Source organism: Catharus ustulatus, chromosome 3 (genome assembly GCF_009819885.2).
Source record: "Catharus ustulatus isolate bCatUst1 chromosome 3, bCatUst1.pri.v2, whole genome shotgun sequence".
Classification (NCBI taxonomy): domain Eukaryota; kingdom Metazoa; phylum Chordata; class Aves; order Passeriformes; family Turdidae; genus Catharus; species Catharus ustulatus.
The window spans coordinates 11,482,136-11,504,823 of NC_046223.1; the positions used below are offsets into that span (position 1 = coordinate 11,482,136).

At 39.8% G+C, this 22,688-nt stretch overlaps 1 protein-coding gene across 1 annotated transcript in view; it reads left to right on the top strand.

The window, feature by feature from the left end:
• The window catches only part of VPS54 (VPS54 subunit of GARP complex), a 46,652-nt gene that overhangs the window by 12,134 nt on the left and 11,830 nt on the right, over positions 1-22,688 (top strand). The window contains exons 6-18 of the mRNA XM_033056802.1: positions 1,528-1,562; positions 2,855-2,986; positions 5,432-5,817; positions 9,614-9,740; positions 10,795-10,902; positions 13,195-13,250; positions 14,694-14,790; positions 15,270-15,607; positions 17,466-17,595; positions 18,032-18,213; positions 18,928-19,040; positions 20,327-20,390; positions 22,362-22,467. Of these exons, the coding sequence (XP_032912693.1) occupies positions 1,528-1,562; positions 2,855-2,986; positions 5,432-5,817; positions 9,614-9,740; positions 10,795-10,902; positions 13,195-13,250; positions 14,694-14,790; positions 15,270-15,607; positions 17,466-17,595; positions 18,032-18,213; positions 18,928-19,040; positions 20,327-20,390; positions 22,362-22,467 (1,874 nt within the window). The remainder of the gene's footprint in view (positions 1-1,527; positions 1,563-2,854; positions 2,987-5,431; positions 5,818-9,613; positions 9,741-10,794; positions 10,903-13,194; positions 13,251-14,693; positions 14,791-15,269; positions 15,608-17,465; positions 17,596-18,031; positions 18,214-18,927; positions 19,041-20,326; positions 20,391-22,361; positions 22,468-22,688) is intronic.

The window sequence follows — 22,688 nt, forward strand, 5'->3', positions numbered from 1 at the left end:
TAATTTATCAATCCTTATTTGGTAAGTCTTACCTCTATCAATGTCTACAGGTAATACAGTAAAAAAGATTCAGTGGTTCACTCCTTCTGATCAAGTTGTTTCAGTTTACTTTCTTCCTCCTTTTCTGTGCAAAAGGAAGCCCTTCTGCAGGGTTTCTCTGTATTGGTGTTACTTTGGAATAGCTGTTCCAGAATGAGTCTGTGCTGCATCCTGCAAAATCAAAGTGCCATCTTCAGTCTTAGCCTAATCTATTTTAAAAGAGTCTGAGTGTTTTTAAAAACTGTCACCAAAGTAACTGGGAGCTCCTTGCATAGCTGGACAGTTCCTAGTAGAAGCATCATTTGGTAAACTGAAGCTTGATTTTCTGTAAATTCTGCTGTTACTGTTTCCTCTCTTTCTCAAACTTTATCCCACAACACTTGGCCTTTCACTTATGTAAGAATTGGTGTGTCCAAAGTCTGAGGACAGCAGGATGATTCCAAGGTTGCCTTTTGTACTTAGATGCAAATAAGGTAAGAAACAAATGAAGTAAAAACCAAAGAGAGCAGCATGGGAGGTGATGTTGAGGTAGCACTGCCATGTTTGTCAGGGTTGAGCAGACTGTCCAGCAGAGGTATGGACTCGTTGCTTTTAAATTCCTCAACTTTTTTGTACTCCAGTATGCCCCCTCTTCATAATGCCCCCTAAAGTAATGAGTAAAGGTGGGACGGGGGTTTTGGCTGAACTTCAAAAGTCTATATTTGCCTTTTCTTCAAGTTCTGCTGGGATATAATGAAATGAGTCTCTTTCCAGCTCAACTCTCTCACCCTCTGCAGTTGTTAGGTCAGCTGCTTTCTCAGTGCTTGGGACTCTGGCCCGAGCCCTTGTTCATCCTTCTTGCCAGTCTTTGTGCATCTAATCTCCAAGTGCTGTGCAAAAGCGATTATATGGGCAGCTTCAGTCTGAAGCATTAAAACTGGAGTGGTGTTAGAAGGACCTTTTACTGGCCCTTGCAGCACACTAATGAATGTGAAGTGCTAAGTAGATTGCTTTGTATGACTAACACTGACACTGCCAAAGCAGCCAAGTGCAAGCTCTTTTGAGTAGTCTGAGCATGAGACCTGAACTGCAAAGGACAAAAGAGTGCTTCAAGGAATCAGAGTATTTCAGGTTGGCAGGAACTTCAGAAGGCCTTTACAGCAACTGCCATCTCAGAGCCAGTTCAGCTATGAGGTCAGGCCAAGCCATTCAAAGCTTTACCAAGAAAAATAGAAATACCCAGAAAAAATCTACAAATATATGTCCAGAAAATCTCCAAAGTGCCCAGCCCTTTTGGGCAGCTTGCTCCAATGCTTGGTTGTCCTCATGTTGTCGAGGTTCTCCTCATGTTCAGTCAGAAAGTTTCATTTCAGTTGGTAAGCCTGTTCCCTCTCTGTGAGGAACATTATATCATTGTCTTGAAAACTTCCTCATGAGATTCACTTGTTCAAGGAAATTGTTTCCCATTGTTTGCTCTTGAATGACTACCTTTGTTTTGTTTAATTTTAGATAAATCCAGGACAGATCTGGAACAAGTACCTAAGGTATGGCTTCTGTGCACTCTGAGCTGTTGTAAGGCCTTCTCACATTAAGTGTTGGATATGTTCATGTGCTCTGTTTTTTGAGAAATTTTGTCCTCGCTGATGACTTAGGTTGATTCTCAGGGGGATCTGTAGCAGTCAGAATTTAAAGACTAAGGATGAATTGCTTTGGTTTTTTCCCTTCTTGTTTTCATAGTTTCAGTTTTTCTCTTAAAGTATAATACCATTTTTTTTTTATCTTTAAATAAATGAAGTTAAGACCTCAGAGTGTAGCAGAATTAGCTGGTCTAGGAGGAAGTGAATAAAGGGAATACTGAAGAGTTTGAGAAAACTTGAATATTGCCTGGTGTATAGCTCAGCATTAGGTTTGAATCCATGATCAGAGCTCTCTTGCATGTAAGCATGGAGTGTACATGATGTGGGTTTTTGTGTCAGGTTGACAAAAAGCACAGCTCCAGATTCCATTTTAGTAGGAATAATTGTTTATAGGTACAGTAAGAAGTCAGAGTGTTAATATGGGTCAGCATCTCTGTGCCAATCGTGTAGGCTACAACTTGAGTAGCTGTCACTGCAGTGTTTAAAGTCCAGGAAACAAGAATGCTTGAGTGTGGCGTGATGTGCAGTCTGTGTTGAACCTTTTAAAATTGCACTTCATAAATAAAACGAAGAGGGTCCTACTGTTTGCCTGTGAGCTCAAGGTTTTGCCAAGTATGAATAATGTCATCAGAGAGAATTTTAGATTAATAGTTCTCCAGGAGGTGTGGTTACTGTTACATGTTGCTGACTCTTCCTGTGGCAAGCGCGGTTGCTACATCCTGCCTGAAGGATGTCAACTTGAGGCTCTTGTTCCCTTGCGGCCCCCTGACAGCTGGCTGGATCATCAGCCTCCTTGGAGCTGTGGCCCCAGGAGTGACCAGATCAGCAGCAGCAGGATGCCCTTGTTAGTGAAGAAGCTTTGCTCAGATCCTTGAGAGGGCCCACCTGTGCTTCAAAGCTGCCTATGTTTGCACACTCAGGGTGTTTAGGTCATCTCAGGTGGATGGATACATACATAGTTTTGGAGCTGTGACTTCCACTTTCAGGAAGATAAGACTTTGTCAGATCACCCAAGCTTTTAAAGTACATTGGTTGTAAGGTCTGGAATGAATTGGTTTGCCTGGATAAATGAAGATCTGGATTTTGAAATCAACAAATAAGGTCTCTGTTAGCTCAATGAGACAGGAGATGTGCTTAACTGGGGCAAAAAATATAGGGGTGAGTGAGGCACATTTATTTCTTTTGTTTTTCTGTTTCAGATTTTTATGAAACCAGATTTTGCCTTGGAAGATTCCATAACATTTAATGCCGTTTTACCATGGTCTCATTTTAGTACCGCTGGTGGGAAAGGAAATCGTGATGCAGCTTCCTCCAAGTTACTTCAAGAAAAGGTGCAACTTTGACACAAATTGTGGTGGTTATCCATCAGTGCTGGTGGATACTGCAAAGGAACTCCATGGCTGCTGCTGTGTAGTGTTTCTTGAGACATCATTGTGGGCTTTGCTGTCTCTCATTTTACATTGGGTTGCAGATTGTTAGTAAATTATGCAGGGAGCATCCTACTGAAAGAGAACTTTTTTCGCTGCTCAGTAAATGTGTTGAATCTGGAAAAAATAATCTGTGTATGATGTAACAACTGGCTCTTCATGACAGCTGTAACTTACTGAAGCAGCTATATATGGAGAACTTCAGAGGTGTGGGGTAGTTTTCTTAGGGAGGAAGACCAGTTCCATGAGAAGGAAAAGCTGGGTTGCACAGATTGTGTACACTGTGTAAGACTATTACTTTCCAACATCTCGGGAAAATTTAAAATTCAAAAAACCACAGGCACTGTGGTTTCTGTGCTAAAAGCAATACTAAATCCTATGGTGTTTGTGTTTTAGGAGATTCCTTCTGCTTTTTTTGTTGTCTGCACTGATCTATTTTTACAATGCACAAAGGAGAACACGAAAGAAGAGCTGTTTCTTTTGTATTGGAAACGGAAGTGTTTTCTTGGTTGTTTTTATCTTTTTTTGCTAGTTATGTAGTGATACTATAGAAAATCTTATAATGAATCATCTTTACAGTACACCCACAAAATGCTTTTAGAAAATCTGAGTTATTTTGGAGTCTGTGAGGTACATTAGGAAAAAATAACCTGAGATTGTCTGGAAGGTGTTTGCAAATTTCTGGGAATTAGTCTTCCTGCTCTCCTGCAAACTCCGGAAGAAGAGACAGGCTCTGCTGGAGGCTAACTCAAAGGTTCGTTAGGTTGTCCTCTACACCTGAAGTTAGAGGAGAGTTTCTTTGGGAGGTTTTTGGGGCAGTTGCTGTCTGAAGATAAAAAAGCAGTATCTGGCATGTGCTGTGAACTTTCCAAAATGTGCCTGGCAGCAGCAGCATAGACACTCAGAAAAAACTTGTGTTGAAGCAGACCCAGAGCCCTCACTGATGCAGAGGAGTGAAAACAATACTTCTTATGACTGAAATTAAGCCTTTTTTTTTTGTTTTGCTTTTTAAAGCCTCTGAAGTGCATGAGGTTTACACTGAACACGTGTAAATATGCACCCTGCTGCCATAATTGACCCTAGCTCCAGGCACCATTTTCCAACAGAATTTTGAAAACCTTGTCTTAACCAGATCTAATTACAGCCTTTTGGATTGCTGTTGATCTACTTGAAAAATTTCCTCATGATGTTTTCTTCTTTACCCCCTCCCATGTGTTGCCCTACATTGGGACTGTAAGCTCTTTAGGCAGGTGCTGTTTGCTCTGTTTGTTCTGCCTTGTTTAGCATAGTGAAGGGACCTGGGGCGTTTGGTTGGCACAATCACATAAATAATTATTTGTAATAGCCCTTTCCTTGATCCTTGTGTCAGAGTCTGTCTTGGCTTTCCCTGTGGCTACGTGTGTCACAGCTGGTTGTGGAGAATGCTTCTGATTAAATTAGATGTGAACCAAATAGGTGGGTTTGCATATTGTATGATTCCCTAGTGTATCCGTAGGAAGCAGTATGAAAATACCTCCTAGAAGGAAATGTTCTCCATCTGAATTCCTTTCCATCTCCAGTTGGCCTTTTGGAATTCAGCAGGAGGTTTGTATGCTTGGCACCTCTGAGAAAACAGGTCATCTGAATATTAACATTCAGATGAGCATCCTAAAGCCTCAGTCCTTTGAGTTTGCATATTCAGCGTAAGCCAGAACACAGAGCTTTTACAGTCAAAGAATCAGGCCAGCACAGTGGTCTGGTAACTGCTGGACAGAGAATTTGAATTTCAGGTTCTGAACGTGTAGGTGTACTCTGTCTCTGGGAGTCCCACATTTCCAGCACACAGGAAATAGGCCTAGTGCTAATTCCAGCTGGTTGACAAAAGTACAACTGCAGCCAGAGGTACCCTGGAGATTTTTCTACTAAGAAAGTACTACAGCTTTTTAAATAAGCAGAGCCATTCCAGTGGTATGTCATCAAGTGTAGTGGCTGCACCTTTAGCAGCTTCAGTGAACCAAATTTCATAGCATATCTGCATGTATATACTGTTGCATGCAAGCAAGTATCCAGAGCTGTCTCTTGTAGCCATTGTACAACCATGTGGTACAAAACTTTGGGTATTTTAGATTAATTTGCTTCTCTAACTTTTTATTGTCAAGGAAGAAAGGCATCAAATCAGCCTTCCCACAGTGATTTTGATTTAATTTCAAAAGAAGTTATTAAACCACAATGACAAAGGGATTTAACTTTTCTTAGCAAAATTTCCTTTTGATACAGTGTGACAAATACTCTGAAAGTGTATTTGCATGGTGATAAAGCTTCCAGGTCATAACAATAATGTTGGGTTTTCCTCTTCCCTCCTCTTCCCAGCTGAGCCATTATCTGGACATCGTGGAAGTAAATATTGCTCATCAGATTTCTCTCCGCTCAGAAGCATTTTTTCATGCAATGACCTCTCAGCATGAGTTGCAGGACTACCTCAGGAAAACCTCCCAGGCTGTAAAATTGCTTAGAGAGAAAATAGCTAAAATTGATAAAGTAATGTGTGAAGGATCGCTTCGAGTTTTAAGACTGTCACTCACCAGAAATAACTGTATAAAAGCATACAGTAAACTGAAATTAATGGCTACTGTACACCAAACACAGCCCACAGTACAGTTGCTGCTCTCCACTTCGGAGTATGTTGGAGCTTTGGACTTAATAGCAACAACACAAGAGGTGTTACAGCAAGAGCTTCAAGGTATTCACAGTTTCCGGTAGGTAGCAATGTGGGAAATACCTAAAATGTAAGCAGAGCTGGAATGTGTTGAGCATGTTATGTTGGCTGAAGGGATTTGTTCTACCTTTGTTCATTCATTCACTCATTCTTGGAGGACTTAATACAGAAGGTATAAAATCTAAGTGTGGCAGAAGCAGCAGTGTGACTGATGCCTTTGCCAGAGATGGGGTGGTTTTTTTGGTTTTTTTTGGAATGGGATGAACTTTTGACATCTAAATGTTTTGTCCTCTCTTCTGGTTTACAGATGTTTTAGGGGTGCAGAGATGAGAGCAAAGGTGTGGCTGGACTTTAATCTTGCATGCCTTGTAGATGAGAGGTGTTTTCCATGTGGGGGTCTGCAATCCTCCTGCAGGCAGCACCCCAGGGATGGATAGGAGTATTAATACAGTAGAATCCTTCTAGCTGATGTAAAATAAGCTATCATAAGATCTAGATAGTTTAAAAGTGGTGTATGCAAAGCTGCCAGTGTGGCATGATATTGGCAGAAGCAGTGTGTGGTTAAATCAGCTCCAAGGCTTGCATCAGCTAGCTGAGGAGCTGTGTGCTGTTTTCTAAGTTGAAGCTGGGTGAGGAGTGGTTTGTTTAGAGGTTGTGTGGTTCCTGCACCCCAGTGGTCCACAGCTTGCATAATGGAAGCATGGTTGCTGCTCAGACTGTAACATGAATGCTCAGAACTTTATAGTTACTCTTCTGTTGAGTTCCTAACACCCCTTCTAGCTAGTTTGGAAAAATAATCAAATTTTATGTAGAAAAGATTTCATGAGAAAGTACTAGGAAAAGTATTAAAAATGAAAAAAGCAATTAAGAGCTAATAAATTATTGTGATAAAGTTGCTGTAAGTGTTTTTGTTGAAAAACCTAGAAACATACCATCTAAAAAGTGTAACTTGTCTCTCTTCAGACACTTCAAAGTTTGTCCTCTTTAGTGTTCCTGCTATTAACCACTTGATTCTGGTGCACAGCACTTGTCTGAGTCACCCTTGTATTGACCTTGGTGACAAATCTGTACAACCTTGTGACAGCATCACTTAGAATCAGCTGTGTTTTGCAGCTGGGTAACCTGTGTACTCTGTCAGCAGAGAGTGCTGTTCTCTTGTCATTGTGGTTGATTGACAAGATGTCCCAAGGATCTGCCGTTGTTTCAAAATTACCCTCAGGTGTGGAACATATCTGCAGGTAGATCATAATCTTGTCTGTAAAGAATAATTTCTATGAGTAAAGCTTAGCTAGTTGTTTTGGTAGTTACAGACAGTGATGTGAGTGGGAAATATCCTCTCTGCTTTGGACAGTAAAGGCTTACCAAGGCGGGTTAGGGGCTATCTAAGTGATGTACCCCACCAGAAATGCAAGCACAGTTGAGAAGTCCAGCACAGTTTCCAAATCTCACAATGGCCTGTGTGTATAACTTGTGTGAAGAAATAATGTGCAGTGGAAAGATGGTAGAACTTCTCAGTAGAATGTTGTGTTTCTAAAAGTAAATAAAATTTTTAAAAAAAATTAAATTGGTGGCAAGCACATATTCTTCACCTTTCCCCAAGAAATAGCAAAGAGATCGTCTTGCTTTATTCTGAGCAAGAATGATGCAGTTGTCAAGTTTTTATAAGAGACTTCTACAGCAAGAACACGTTTTCTAAATACCTACTATTTTTTACTAAATATCTGATAAAGAACCCCCCAACATCTTGTTTTAGTGTTTCCATGGCAGCTTGTAGAATTTGGTGTTTCAAATTCAGTCATGTCAGAATCATCAACATAAAACACTAAGAAAACTAACCAAATCAATTAATTTTTCCCTTGTCATATTGTATGCAAAGAAAAGTGTAGTTTCTAGTTGTAGCAAAAATTGAAAAAAACATAGAGGTTGTGTGAAGTAGCACATTGGTGTCTTTAGTCTAAGTTAATGTCCCTAATGTTATGTGTCAGTTCTAACTGCTTGCTTCTACTCCAGGATAGAATTAAAGTTTTAGAGCTCTAACCTTTTCAAGTTTCACCCTTTTAATTTTACAAAAGAAAGCTAATGTTTTAACTAACTTAAAAATCTGTGAAAACACTTCCTTCATCATTTTAACAGTCCTTGTTGGGGTGATGGAGGTACCGTGATTTCATTTCTTTGTGGGGAGTGGTTGATTTGGTTTTTTGTTTTGTTGGGTTTTTTCCACAGGTATTCTGGCAAACCACACTTTTGTAGTATTTTATGCTGTAAAACACAGATACATGGAAAAATAGTTCTCATTTGTGTATTTTAAAAGAAGTTTTACCGTGCAGTCATCATTTAACATGATCAAGTTGTCATAGTCATTGTAGGGATCTGATGTGTGAGTGATACCTGTTTAGAGATGATTACCGAGTTGTTTTGCTGGAGTGTGAATTAAGGTTTGACTTGTTCCTGAATGTTTCTGTTTGGAGGGATTTTTGTGGCTGCTAGGGACTAGAACCTCTTGGACAAAGTGGTGAGGGCAGATACTGGGGTCTGTTGTTGGATGTTTCCATAGCTGGAGTTTGAGAGGACAGGTTTTGGTGTGTTTCAGTGCAGTTCAGCACAGGTAGAGAATAACGTACCAAGGAGCATCTTCATGCTTACCTCAGTAAGAGCCTTTGTGTTGTGACTCCTAGTCCTGCTCTCAGTTTTGCAGCTCCAGTTATAATAACCTTTCAGGTATTTTCCTGTTGCATCTGTTCTGAAATGCCCATGGCTTGGATTTTCTACAGGCTATTTTTGCTTAAATTAGATATTTGCAATGTGTTTGCTTTGTCCATTCCAATAAATTATTGAACAACAATTTCAAAAGCAGGTACATCCCTGGTCACCTTGAAATTAAAATAAATAAATAAATCTGCGCGACTCAGATCCAGCAAGATTCATAGACCTCTGCTCGGTGCTGGCCATGTGGGTTTCTGCAAGGAGGAGGAACCTAGCATTATGACAGCAAAGGTTCCAGCTATACCAGCACAGAGTGAAAGCCATGTTCATCCCCCCCATTTTGTGTCTAGCCTTATGTAAAATATCACAGCTCTTCTTAATTCTCATTTTCAAAGTGTCTGTGTGTTTGTTTGTTTTGTTTAAAAAGGCAGTCTGATTTTTACAGATACTTGTTCCCAGCTGTTAGTGGAAGTTGAAAACTGGAGTGTTTGACATCTCTGAAGTTCCCACTTTTAAAGGGTGGTTGGTATTTCTGATGTGAGAAATTCCCTTGTGGCTCTGTATGACAACAGTCTGCAAAATATGGTTTAAAATCTCCCATACGTGGGAAAAACATTTTTCATTTAGAGCCGCATAAAAAATGGCAAATTTGAAAACTCCTGTGTGTTCTCTGAAAGACATCCTGTCATGTGAATTTAGTCTGTGACCACATCAAAAGCTCAAATGATTGAATTAGACCTTGTGTGGACTGATGATCTGAGGAACTTGACAAGCAAAGGAAGTATTCCTTCTTTTTAACACCTTTATACTGACAAGCACTGAGTATTCATAGTTCTGGTGCACTCATTGGGCAAAAAGGTACTTGACACCTTCCAAAAAAAAAAAAAAAGCCCTACTTCCAAATTTTATCCTCCATCAATATTCAAGTCCATATGTTTTGGTGTAAGGTGACAGTGCCTCTGAAAAATGCGTGATTTCAACTGCTCTGAGGAGTGAAAGATTGGAGCCTCCCATTAAGCCAGCGTTGATTGCATGGAAATTTCCTGCTGGGTGGTTATTTTCTTCAACTGTGAACTAATGATTCGTTTTCAGGTTGATTATTTGGCTCATATCTCAATGGCTGGTTTTTTTAGGCATCTTGGCTCACAGCTTTGTGAACTGGAAAAGCTGATAGATAAAATGATGATTGCAGAGTTTTCAACTTATGCTCGCAATGATTTAAATAGACCCCTAGAAGATGATTGCCAAATTCTAGAAGAGGTATGTCTGTTATTGAAATAAACTGTCTCATGAATATGTTTGCACTTTAACATACTTAATTAGTACCAACTAATTTACTCAGGTTCCTAGTAGCAACACTATAATTTTAGACTATTTATCTTCTCATCCCCACCTCTCTCCTCCCATTTATTTTTGTGCTTGATAAGATTAAATAATTCTAATTAAACTCTGAACAGCAATCCAGGCCCACTTTTTCAAAATCATCAGTTCTCTTTTCTCTGATTAAATGTATATTGAGTTAATTTCATAAACCTTAGCATGTAAGTGGAAAAGAACATGGACTCTCATTTACTTGGTTGTAAAATTCCACTTTTGCAGTGAAAGCTGATATTTGCATGTTGTTCTTACCCTGTTTCCCCATGCTTTTGTGGTTGCTTATACCAAGCATATGTTTTCCCTGAATGCATGCTTCATTCACAGTATATCTATAGATATTTATTCCTCATTCCTCTGAAGATCATAAACATATGAAGATGAAGCTATTGTGGTTGCTTTCTAGCCCGGAAAAGATTTTTTGGGATTTTGCCTGTGGGGCTCTTCAGTAATTGCTAGAGCCTATGACCTGTTCAGCCTTGTTTAATCCATTTCATGAGATGTAGTGGTTGGCAGTAGCACTGCAATGCTCCCATTTCTGCCCTGTGGTTTCTTGCCCTCTGTGCTGTAGCGTGCCAGCCTCTCGCTTGGGCTGTGCTAAGTGTCAGTCTTGCTCAGGATCAGGAAACTCACTCATGGTCAGAAATATCCACAGGTTTAAGCACTTGTGAATGTGGCCAATTGAGGAATTGGCAGGAAAAGGGGTGGGAGAAAGAGACTGGTATACCAGAGAGCTGGTATTGCCACAGGGAACTTTTTTTGTATAGGCAAAGCTTGGCATTGGTCTGGAGGAACTGGATTGACCTAAATGCTGTTCACTGTGTGCTTGATACATGAACTTTCTTACTGCTGTGCAGTTTCTTCAAATTGTTTCTTGTCTTCCCCTTGATATTTTTCATGTGTGTGTGGGTTTTTTTTACATGTTCTTTTTTCTTGATAGGAGAGACTTGTATCTCTAGTATTTGGACTTCTAAAACAAAGGAAGCTAAATTTTTATGAAATATATGGAGATGAAATGATTAATACTGCAAAGAATATAATTAAACAGGTAAGACAAACATTTCTAATATATCTGACAAGCTTTCCTCTACCCCTTGCAAATAATTTTTTTAGTCATTAAGAATACCTTTGATGAAGTTTTTTGGTGGCTGTTAGTGTCTCAGTTGAGAGCTTGCAGACACTTAAAGGGCTCCCTGAAACACAGAGGTGTTTACAGAATAACTTTGGGAAGGTGTAGGTAACACAAGCTCCCTGTTTTCTCTGTAAAATTAACATTGTTATGATCTTTCCTTTCTCTTAACACTTGGGTCTCCAAAATAGTAGAGTTGTGTCATAACACTGCATTTCATTAAAATGCCACAACAAAACAAACACTTCAAAACCCCACTGCAAACCTCTCCCTCCAAACACACTGTAAAGCAAAACCCTCAAGTTCTTGGTGTAACACGTAAAGGTGAATCAAAGAATTTACCATTTTAAACAAATTAATTCCCTGCAAAGGGTCCAGAAAATATTTCTTGCCTTAATGTTAACACAGATCTAGCATAGGCAAATGATAAAAGGTTGAAAAATATCCTTGCCTTTTTCTGAAAGAGCAAGGTGAAGTAATGGAGAAGGTAGAAGTGCTTACCTTTAAGAAAACTTTAAATTTAGCCCCAAGTCCTTTTCTGCACTGGTGTAGTGGTTTGCCATTTAGGGCATAGTATCTTTCAAGCCAAAAAACCTTATTGATAAATAAATAACCAGCTCAAACCTGTAACTGAACATTATTCATATTACTTCTTTAGGGAAAATACATTGGCTAATTTGGATAGTGACATGATGACTTTTGTTTGCAAACAGATCTTAGGCTGATCTTAGTGTGTGTGTTTGGTACTTCCAGTTTTACTCATCTTGTTTGCATGCATATGTGAGAGTATTATGTAAGAGTGTAAGAATTTTTTTTTTCCCTAGAGATAGATGATTATTTGAAGAGTTATGCTCTGATGTGCTATGAACCCCCTCTGATTTGTATCTCAAAGGCTCAGAAATAGGTGCTGAGTTGGGCATCTCCTGTCCTCATAGCATAGTCTGCAATTCACAGCTGTATTATGGGTTGGGAACTTGGTTTATTAAAGTTTGGATTTGGTTTTTTAATACTGTTATTTGAAGGTTTTTGTTTTAAACCAGACTTGCAGACTTGGCTGTTTTAATCCCTGTCACATTGCTACCCTGTGGTTCTGTTGGTCTGGTTGTACAAGGTGGATAGGCCCATATTACCAGTAAATTAAAAAAAAAAAAGGAACTATAACACAGGATAAAGTTGTTCATCTACCTGGCAGTCTCCACTGGCTTTTCACTTGGCTGAATCAGCAGTCATAAGGAGACATTTTTCCTTTCAGATTCTATGTTTGATCATATAATAAACAAGGCTCCCTATTTTTCTGCTCATTCTCGGTCTCAAAATGTTTTTCTCATTCTGCTGGGAAAATTTAAGTTAGGTTTTTCTGGTTTCCCCTCTGCTTAATAGTAGACAACATTTAATCAAATTCCAGTGTAAATTTCTGTTGAATAAGGAAAATAGGCAGGATTTGAGTATTCCTGTGTGGTTTGTGCAATGCTTTTGTATGGTGGCCCATTGTCTCAACTCTTAGGGGTACTTTTCCTTAATAAAGGAAACTGTTTTCTTGCCACACCTCAAATGGGCTTCCTCTTCAAATGCATTGCTGGGCTGTTTTGGTCAGTAAATTTTAGTAGGTTTTTGTTGCTAGGCAAGTATAAGAGCAAAGCTTTGTAAGCACTGAGCACACTGCATGGTTCAAGAACAAGGTTCTGTTCTTCAGAAGCTTCTGTACTGACCACCATTATTCAGAACACAGGTAAAACCCATGTGGCTTGAGTTAGCAGCCCTCAGTCACCATTGGAACTGTACAAACTTACTGTAAAGCAAGATGAGTTCACACTCTACTGCTCATTTGTTCAGTTTATTGACTGGTATTTGGGAGAAAAGCCCTTTTTCAGTCTGAGTGGAGTTGATTTGTACCTTGGGCTTACAAGTAATGGAAAAAGAGATTAATGAAATGGCTGTAAAACTCTAGATGTGTTTGGAATGAGAATTGGTTGTACTGGAGACCTGAGTTGCTTTGGAGGGTTTCTTTTGTTGTTTTTTTGTTTGTTTGTTTGTTTGTTTTTAGAGAAACAAATTGTTAAGTGATACAAGCATGTCTTTCTTTTCTTATTTTCTTATTTTCTCCTTACTTAACTTGAGGGTTAATGTAATGTGTTTGTTATGAAACTCAGCAGTGGTTAGAAAGAAGCTAAGATCTTTTGTTTTGTTTTTTTCCCCCTTAAAATTTGGCAGTGTGTGGTTAATACGGTATCGCAGATAGAAGAAATAGATACAGAAGTGGTTGTTAAGTAAGTATGCAGCCAGATTTTATGTTTTTGTTGTGGTGGTGGGTGGGGATAGTATAGTATGTTTTTTAGCACAGATAAATTTTTTGTTCTAATTTTTGCTTAAATTTCCCTGTAATTAAGGATTATGCTTCTCTTGCATTTTAAGACTCTGCCTTTGTCCACCTCTGGGTGGATATTATTTTACTTCCCATTCAGATTCTAATGTTACCTTAAATCTACCTTTTAAATAAATACTAAAATTCTGTGAATCTCACTACATGAAGCATATATCTTTTGAATATATGGGGATACTTCTTGAATGAAGAGATCTCCACTTGAAAGCATTCCCTGTTGCCTTAATCTGGGAGTTTGTATTAAAACACGTCGTTAGTTTAAGTTCCTCCCCCATAATCAAGAACAAGAGCTATCCAGAGAGAAGACCAGACAACTTTAGCCCTAGAAACGGTCCATCCGGAACCTCACCAAGCCCAACAAAGTCAAATGTCAGAGCAGAAATGGAGATGTAGCCAGGCTCTTCTCAGAGTTTGCACAGAGGGCAGTGGGCACGATGTGGAAGATGAGAAATGCCGGTTGAATCATAGGGAGAATCTGTTCCCCGTAAGCCTGGTCAAACACTGGAACTCAAGCCCAGTGAAGCTGTGGGATCTGTGCTCTGGGACTTGGGCTTTGACTGACCCAGGGCTCAGAGCCCAGAGCAACCCAGTGCAGTTGGACCTGCCTTGAGCAGGGCTTGGCCAAGGCAGCTCCGGAGGCCCCAGCTCCAGGGGCCCCTGCCAGCTTCTGTTTTTTCTATGGCTTTATGATTCACTTGACTCAGCAAAGTGTTACCCCAAGATAATAAAAATAGTCCAGCTGATAAAGCAAAGTGAGTTGCAAAACCTGCATGGATTTTATACCCAGATTGGAAATGACTGAACACATGGTCATTTTTACACGTTGGATATTTGGTCACCATTCTCCAGCATTTAGTCTTCTGCTCTTGGGACCAAATTGTGTATTACAGGGTTTAACTTTTCTTCTGTCCTTGATTTTTCTGCCCTTTTGCCACAGACAGCTGACTTGTACTTTAATAGCAGAAGTGGTCTCATTTTTTTTTGTAATTTTCCACCGATGTGGTTTGTGAAAATGTTATTAACCCTTCCCTTGTTGGTAATACATACTTATCCCAGAGAAGAGAACATTATGCCCAGGAAAGAACTAAAGGATAAATGTGAAGCTTTTTTCTTACAGTATGATCTAATTCTATATCCCTCCTTCCCCACTCCACTTGCCTTGTGTTGGTCATGACTGTTGTTTAGGTGGTGTCTGTTGCTTACCAGGTAAAAATCTAGTTTTCCTTATATTTGCAATTCCATTTAAAGCATGTTTTCTTTTCCTTTGTGTGCCAGTAGGCATCATGGCCAGCAAACAACTGCTGTTTGCTGAATACTGCTCTTTTTTCAGGCTTGCGGACCAGATGAGGAAGATGAATTTTCCTCAGTGGTTTGATTTACTGAAGAATATTTTTTCTAAATTCACCATCTTCCTCAAGAGAGTAAAGGTAAGACATTAATTTACAAACAATTCTTGTAGTTCAGGCATGAAAGGGAATGAAGTTGCTTTTCCATTTGAAGTCTTAAGATGTTGGTTTTGCTTGTAGAGTTCAAACTTCTGATTGAAGGGAGATGTGAATATCGGCATCCAGGGCAAAAATGATTAGTGCTAACAAAGAGAGCAGTGGCAAAGAGATAATACTTCTTTTGCTCGATTACTTCTATTCTAAGCTGCTAGGGATTAGGACAGGGCTTTTGTACATGTTAGATTGCTCCAAATGAGGTTTCTTTCACCTGTCTCAGAAACATCAGATATTGGTTGCCATCAGACAAATGGGTCTGCCTCCAAATGCTAACTACACGACAGAAAATACAACCAGGATTTAGTTTAATTTTGTGGCCAAAAGAAAATCTCTTTCTAGCACAAGCTTGTGGCACTGGGTTTTGGGGTGGTTTTTTTTGTAATAAAAGTTGTATTTCATTCTAGGCAACGTTAAATACTATCCGTAGCGTGGTTTTCTTGGTTCTAGACAAGAACCAAAAAAACAGAGACCTGGAGGACACGTTACAGAAGAACTCTGCTAAGGAGAGCATGGTGGACAGCGAGGTGGCCTACCTGACCCACGAAGGAATGTTCATCAGTGACGCCTTCAGTGATGGGGAGCTCCCAACCGGAGCAGCTGACTTGGCCTCCCAAAGGAACACCTCCCCCAACAGCGAGCCCTGCAGCAGCGACTCCGTCTCGGAGCCCGAGTGCACCACTGATTCCTCATCTAGCAAGGAGCACACGTCCTCTTCTGTTACTCCAGGAGGAGTAGAGATGATGTGAGTGAACACCCTGCCTGTCTCCACCTGGCAGCATGGCTGGAACGAGGGGTGAGGTGCAGGCGGTTGTTTCTGGTCACACAGTACAAAAATTACTTTGGAGGAATGTGCTTTTTAGGTAGGTGAAGTGTAGTGGCTCTCCCGCTAGAGACTGCCATCAGAGTGCACTGTTATATTTGCCTTTTTTTCACCTCCATATGTAGTGGTACAGGGACTGATTTATGTCACTTCTTCCAGAAAAGAGCCCCTTCTTCATTAGTTTTTCTGGGGAGGCCACTTGTGTAGAGAGCAAGAGAAATGTGAGTCCCTGAATGACAGATTATTTGTCATTCATGCCTTTAGAAGGCAGAAAGCATTGCTGTTCCCTGTCTGTGTTCCCTGTGGCTATTTTTCCTGGTGGTTTTTTTGGTTTTGGTTTTTTTTTTATTTAAGATGGCTTCATGGCATATACCTTGATAAATTCTAGACAAAAATTTTCTGTTTGTCATCAACTATCTGACCTGCATACATAAATAAATAAATAAAATCCATCTCAGTGCTTTGGTTACATAGGCAGTGCTGCCCTGAGGTGTTCCAGTCTCCAGAGTACCAACCTTTTGGCATCCTTTTATGCACCCCTTACTTGTGGCTGCAAGTCAGAGCTATCTTTTGAACAGAACAAGGCATAATGTGTGTGGGACTCGGGCATGAACCACTTCAAAAGCCAGCATGTCTGGATACAGAGTTATATGAAGCAAAACTGAAATACCTCTTGTTACCCTGCTGAGAGATGGAAGACAGCAAGTGGCCTACTCTTGCTGCTTAGTCCTTGAGTATCTGTACTTACATGTTGAAGCAGCTGTTAGTTTTGGTAGAAACCTTCCCCATCAAATAACTGCTGGCTGAAGAAGATAGATTTAAAATAAATATGCTGTGCATAAAACACAGGCATTTGTATGTCTAAACATCTGTCGTGTGCAGGAGGAGAAGTGATTTGTGAAGGAGTCCAGGGTTACATGTAAGAGCAGGAAAAGGGAGGGGGGTTAGATCCAAACTAGTCTGGAGCACTTTGCCAAGTTTGCTAAAAATGCACCATCCAGCTAGAGCTTCTCAGGAATAAAGTTGTTTCTGAGGCCGGTTGCATAACTTTGTTCTAAAATGAATTTAATTCATCGCTCTTCTGGTTTTGTTTGCACCTTTCCTCTGTATTTGGATACACAGAGCAATGTTAGCCCAAGTTGCTGCTCAGTGGTGTCCTGAGTTCTCTTCTGTTGTGCTGTCAGTCCTTGGGCTGGCCCAGAAGATTGCCATCTTCACTAATGGCATAAACCATTAACAGCAGAGCTGTAATAAGTGCTGGCCTCAGAACAGTAAACAAGTCATACAAGATTTTGTAAAAAGCACTGCCTTAAGAACCTGGAGCCTAAAGTGGTAATAGAATGAAGGCTAGATAGATTAAGGCTGTGGAGAGTGCAGAGTAACTATTTTAGGCCTTGCACTTGCATCAGAAGAAAAGTGCTGTGTTTTATCTGTCACATGCTTGCGATGCTGAAGTCTCACAGGAGCTGGATAAATTTTAACTCAGTAAATTGTTAATTGCATTTGTTGTATCAATAATGACGATGTCATGTTTACTCTTAGATCATTAATAGCAATTAGAATGCAGAATTAAAAAAAAAGGATGTGCCGTTATGACTTTCTTTGTTACAAGAGGCTGACAGGACCTTGACAGCAGCTTAGAAGATCCCATCTGTATAAAATTATTTTGGTGATTAACTGACTGCATGTGACAGGTCCTGCAAGGCTCTTTCCTTCTGTGTGCAAAAATACTGTTTGCTCCATAAGCTGATGCTCAGCCAACTGGTTCTGTCATTTGTAGGATCAGCGATGACATGAAACTGACTGACCTGGAGCTGGTCAGGCTGGCAAACAATATCCAAGAGTTACTTTATAATGCCTCTGATGTCTGCCACGATCGTTCAGTCAAGTTCCTCATGGCAAGAGCAAAGGTGAGGTGCTTGGGTCAGACTGCTGTGGTGCCTCATGCTTGGTGAGCATTTGCTTCCAGGTTACTGCTTTAATGAGGGTTCTGAAGCAGCATCCATGATGGGAATACAGGAACTGTTCCTGCCGCCACAGGCTTTGCATGGTCATGCTCAGAGCACACCAGTGTTAACATAAATCATTGCAAGGCAGCATTGGTTTCTTCTACCTATTTCTCTTTTTGATATTCCAATTTGCTGTCTTGGATGCTTCATGCAGAGAATTCATGTCTGTGGCAAGGTAGTTGCTTGCACTGCAGTTTGCCCTGTCTGTCACATACAGGGTTAAATAATGTGCCTCTTCAAACTGTAATAGCCCTCAGACATGCTGACTAGTTATTTCCGCATGTCTCTGAATTTTTGTGGTGTTATGTCGCCTTACAATGGTTTTCTTTGCATGCAGGATGGCTTCCTAGAGAAGCTGAATTCAAACGAGTTCGTTACTCTTTCTCGCTTGATGGAAGGCTTTATCTTGGATACTGAGCAGATCTGTGGCAGGAAAAGCATGTCCTTGAGAGGAGCTCTTCAGAGTCAAGCCAATAGATTTGTGAATAGGTTTCATGAAGAGAGGAAGACAAAACTAAGGTACCTCTGGGTAGACAATCTTTGTGTTCTTCCATTAATAATTTTATGTGTTGTATGCCAGCTGAACACAATCTTTTGTTGCCTACAGCATCAGTAAACTAGTTATACTTAAAAGCAGGGAGCGAAAAAATGGTATTAAATCCCAGTTATTTCCACTTGATTTGGACTTTAACTGTTTTCTTAACTTGTTTTTTTCAAACTGAATTGTTCTACAGTTACTTAAATAAGTACAGTAATGGCTATAGAGAATAGACAAAACTAACACTTAAGGGCAGGATTGCTCTGTTTCAGAGGTTTAAGAGTAATTCACTTTCAACTACTTTCTTAAAAAAACCCAAACCGCTCAGAGGAGCAGCCTGACCAGTAACATCCATCAAGTCTGTTTGCTCTCATCCATCAAAAGCTGTTAAAATTCCAGTATTTATACATTACTTCATTGGCAGTGATCTCATAAAGACCTTTATTGCCTGGTGTAGTTTTTGGTCCCCTATGAAAGGTTGAATAAACAAATTGTGAGATCTCCAGACCAGCCTAGTGTTGTTCTGTTTTGCTGCTGACAATTGTTGGGCACCTCCTTCTCATGAAGATGACTGACATAACATTTTGGGCCAGTGTTTGTTTTTTTTTTAAATTGTTTGTCAGCATTACAGGCAAGAGAAGTGTCAAGACAAGGTATTTCTTTCTCAGCCTCCTCTCTTTTCTGTTTATAACCAGCTTGCTTTTGGACAATGAGCGCTGGAAGCAAGCTGAAGTTCCTGCTGAGTTCCAGGACCTTGTTGATTCGGTGTCAGACGGCAGAATTTCTCTTCCTGAAAAAAAACCAACAGGTGTGTGTCTTGCAGTCTTGGTGTGAAATGAATTTATTATCTGTGAATTCTGCTGTTGAATATTGATGAACATATTCTGATGACATGCTGGATCTGTGTTTGCTTGCTGTCCTTTGTGGGGATGAGACGAAAATTGATAGCTGTTCTCTTTTCTTTTTCTTCATTTTTTTTCTGTTACTGGTTTTGAAATGCTTTGTGCTGAAAGATTATCTGTTTGTTTTTGAAAACGCCCAGAAGTGTTAGCACAGTGAGAGAGCTACCTTTTTATACAAATATTCCCAATGTAGAAGCTTGCAATCTGTGCACAAATTCAGCCTTTTCCCACAAGGTACTGCTGAGGAATTGCAAGGGATTGAGGGACACGTGCATGTGCTCAGCCCTCCTTGTGTGAAACAAAGCCTACTCCTTCCCACTCCTTCCTCTGCCAGTTCAAATAAAAGGCAGCATGCCATGTGGCTGCTCATGGAAGGGAAAACTCATGTTTATTCAATTATTTACCTTGCCACAGAAACCTCATTTGACCTCAGAAGTCATTTTTTCCTCCTTCCCCATGTGCACTGTGGGAATGCTTAATGTGTTCTTACCTCATGGGGATACTCATCCTATATTGCAGTGATGGTGGGGGGAAGTGAATACCCAGAAGAGGAAGAAAACATGCAGAGAGGGGGAGAAAAATGGCAAGAGATTAGAAGGAAGAAAATACAGTGATGTCATGGTAGAGAAACCCTGACCTACCAGAAGGAACATGGCTGATAACAGAGAGTGAACTAAAGCAATAATCGCTCCAGTTATGGAATATGACACCAAAATGTGTTCATCAACCATTGCTCATAAAATAACCTCCTTCGAGCACATGATTTAGCATGAAAAACTGCATCAGTAAGAGCTTCTGTAATGAAGCCTAAAGAAAAAGTAATTTGAAACTAAAATATTAATATACACAGCAAATCACTTGAGAATGTATAGTAGAAAACCTAGTGGCTTTTTCTGCCTTTCTTCTATTTGTAACCTGTTGTATTTGGAGTTTTAAAGTCCATAATGACTGTGGGACTATGAGATTTTTTGATCTTAAATCACAGCAGATAATGAAGTAACTTTATGGGTTGTAAAAATTTTGATGGGTGATCAGCTATTTACTAAATCCTGTAAAAGAGAGAAGTGCTTGCTACAGAGACTGTGGGTTTTCTCAAACCTTAGCAAGTGAGCACTGCATTTTTATAAACAGTATTTTTTGCACTTGTTTTTAGTCCAACTCACTCCTTTTCCTGTCTTACTAAAATATCTAGCTACTGAAGAAAGAAAGCCAGCTGAATTCCTAATTGTTGAAGGACAAAAGTATGCAACAGTTGGGTAAGATGCACTCTTTTCTCTTAGCAGTGGGTTAGTTGGCAAGAACTTTTGAGTAGAACTGTGATGAATGCTAACCACTTTAGCAATCTTACTTAAAATAAAAATCCCTCTCCTTTCACAGTCTAGTTTCTCTTTGGTTCCCAACAGTTATAAAACACTACAAGCTCTTTGCTACATTAAAATGTCATTTTTTCCCTGAATGGCTAGGTTTCAATTTATAATTTTATTTGAATGTTTTTTTCCAATTATTTCATGAAATCACACACCTGAAAATACAGGTTTGTCTTCTGAGCACACTGCTATTTCTTGCAATCTCGGTCATCTCTAGCAAAAATTGTAGACTCAGAATAGTTTGGGATGAAGGAGACTTTTAAAGATCATTTTGTCCACCCTGTCTGCAGTGAGCAGGGACACCTTGCACTAGGCTAGGTTGCTCAGAGCCTTGACCAGCTTGCCCTTGAATGTTTCTAGGGCTGGGGCATCCACTACCTCTCTGGGCAGCCTGTACCAGTGTTCCACCATTCTCATTTTAAAAAATTTCTTCCTTATGTCTAGGGTGAATGCACCCTCCTTTAATTTAAAACTGTTTGTTGTTCCTTATCCTGTCACCAGCAAACTAGAAAGTTTGTCCCTATCTTTCCTATAAGGCCCTTTAAGTACTGAAAGGCTGCAGTAAGGTCTCCCCAGAGCCCTCTTTTCTCCAGGCTGGACAGCACCAAAATACCTGAGTCCACTACTGAATAGTTGCTTATCTTACTCAGAATAAGCATCTCAGAAGCTGCATATGCTATTTCTTGGTATCCTGGCTGATTTGAATTGGAAAGTGGTTTCTTAAAGCTGGTTATATCAGAGACATTTTAAAATGTATGATAGTTATTTCATTCATTTAAAAGCATGCTGTTTCCAGAGACTGTGAGGCTTAAGCATTAATTATGCATGAGAGTGTTTTTGGAGAGGGAGTAAAGCCTGGAAGATCTCACTCCCCAGAGTTCTAACATCAATTTGCACCAAACTTAAAAGGTGTGATGTACAGGATGTCTTGGACCAGCTGTCATTTTATGAGTTGCTTCATGATGATGTGTCATTATTCAGTTGGAAACAGAATCTGATGGCTGAGATCTTCTGTGCTAGGCAGATGATATCACTGCTGGAGAGCATTTCAGGTCAAGTAGGAGCATTGCTCTAAAGGATAAAATTTGCTTAATATATGATGTGTTTGATAATATACCTCTGCTCACTTGAAACTTGATATATTTAGCTCTGTGAGGCAATTGAGAGCTTCACAGTGCAAATATTTGTTTCATTTCTACACACTTCTACATCCAGTTTCATTGCATCTAATCAAATAAAATGCATTCATCACAAATGCCTCGTGTTCACAGAACATTCTCCAGGTGTTTATTTTCCATTCACTTGTCATCATCTTTCTGCACTCTACTGCCTAGAGGAAGAAAGAGATATAACTTTCTGAAATGTTAAAATATCTATTCTGAACATTTGATCTTGCATCAGTTTTCCTGCCTTCTGTGTGTTTGAATTCAAAGGACATGCTTGCCCTATGGGCAGCCTTCTTAATTCCATTCAGGAGCTCCCAAATTCTCCAGTGCCTGCTGACTTCAGGAGAAATTACAGGTGTTGAACATCTTTGAATATTTGGTGCTGTTTCTTCACAGCTGCCATCTCTGTTTCTGGCTCCTTAGCATTTATTACATATTTTTCAGAGATTTTCTTTCCTATGAAATACTTCCACACACCACCCTGTGGAATGGGTATTGGTTGTAACTATATCTATGTAAATCTCCTTTTATGTTTCACTTCTGCTTCCACATCAGTTAGTGGATTTATTCAATGCTATAATAATCTCTATAGAAAGTGTTAGGTAGCTTTCTATCAACATGACTAGCCTGTGTTTGATTTTGCAGCATCTTTTGTGCACTGAGATTACATACTTGGTTTTTTCTTCTTTTTCAGGACAGTATTGCTGCTAATAAGAATAATCCTGGAGTACTGCCAGTGTGTGGATAACATTCCTTCCATCACCACTGACATGCTGACCCGCCTGTCAGATTTACTGAAGGTATGGCTCCAAATGGGCTCCAGTGCCAAGCAGGGGCAGGCAGGGTGCAGAGAACATGTCTTACTCTCAGTAATACTCATATGTGTCTGTGATTTCATATAAATCACAAAAATTATCTAGGATCATTTTGTTTGCTACTGTGATATAAGGAAACCTTTCAAGCCAAAGGCATTAAAGATGCAATTTGTTGTGGGAATTAACTCTGGCTGTTCACATGGAAT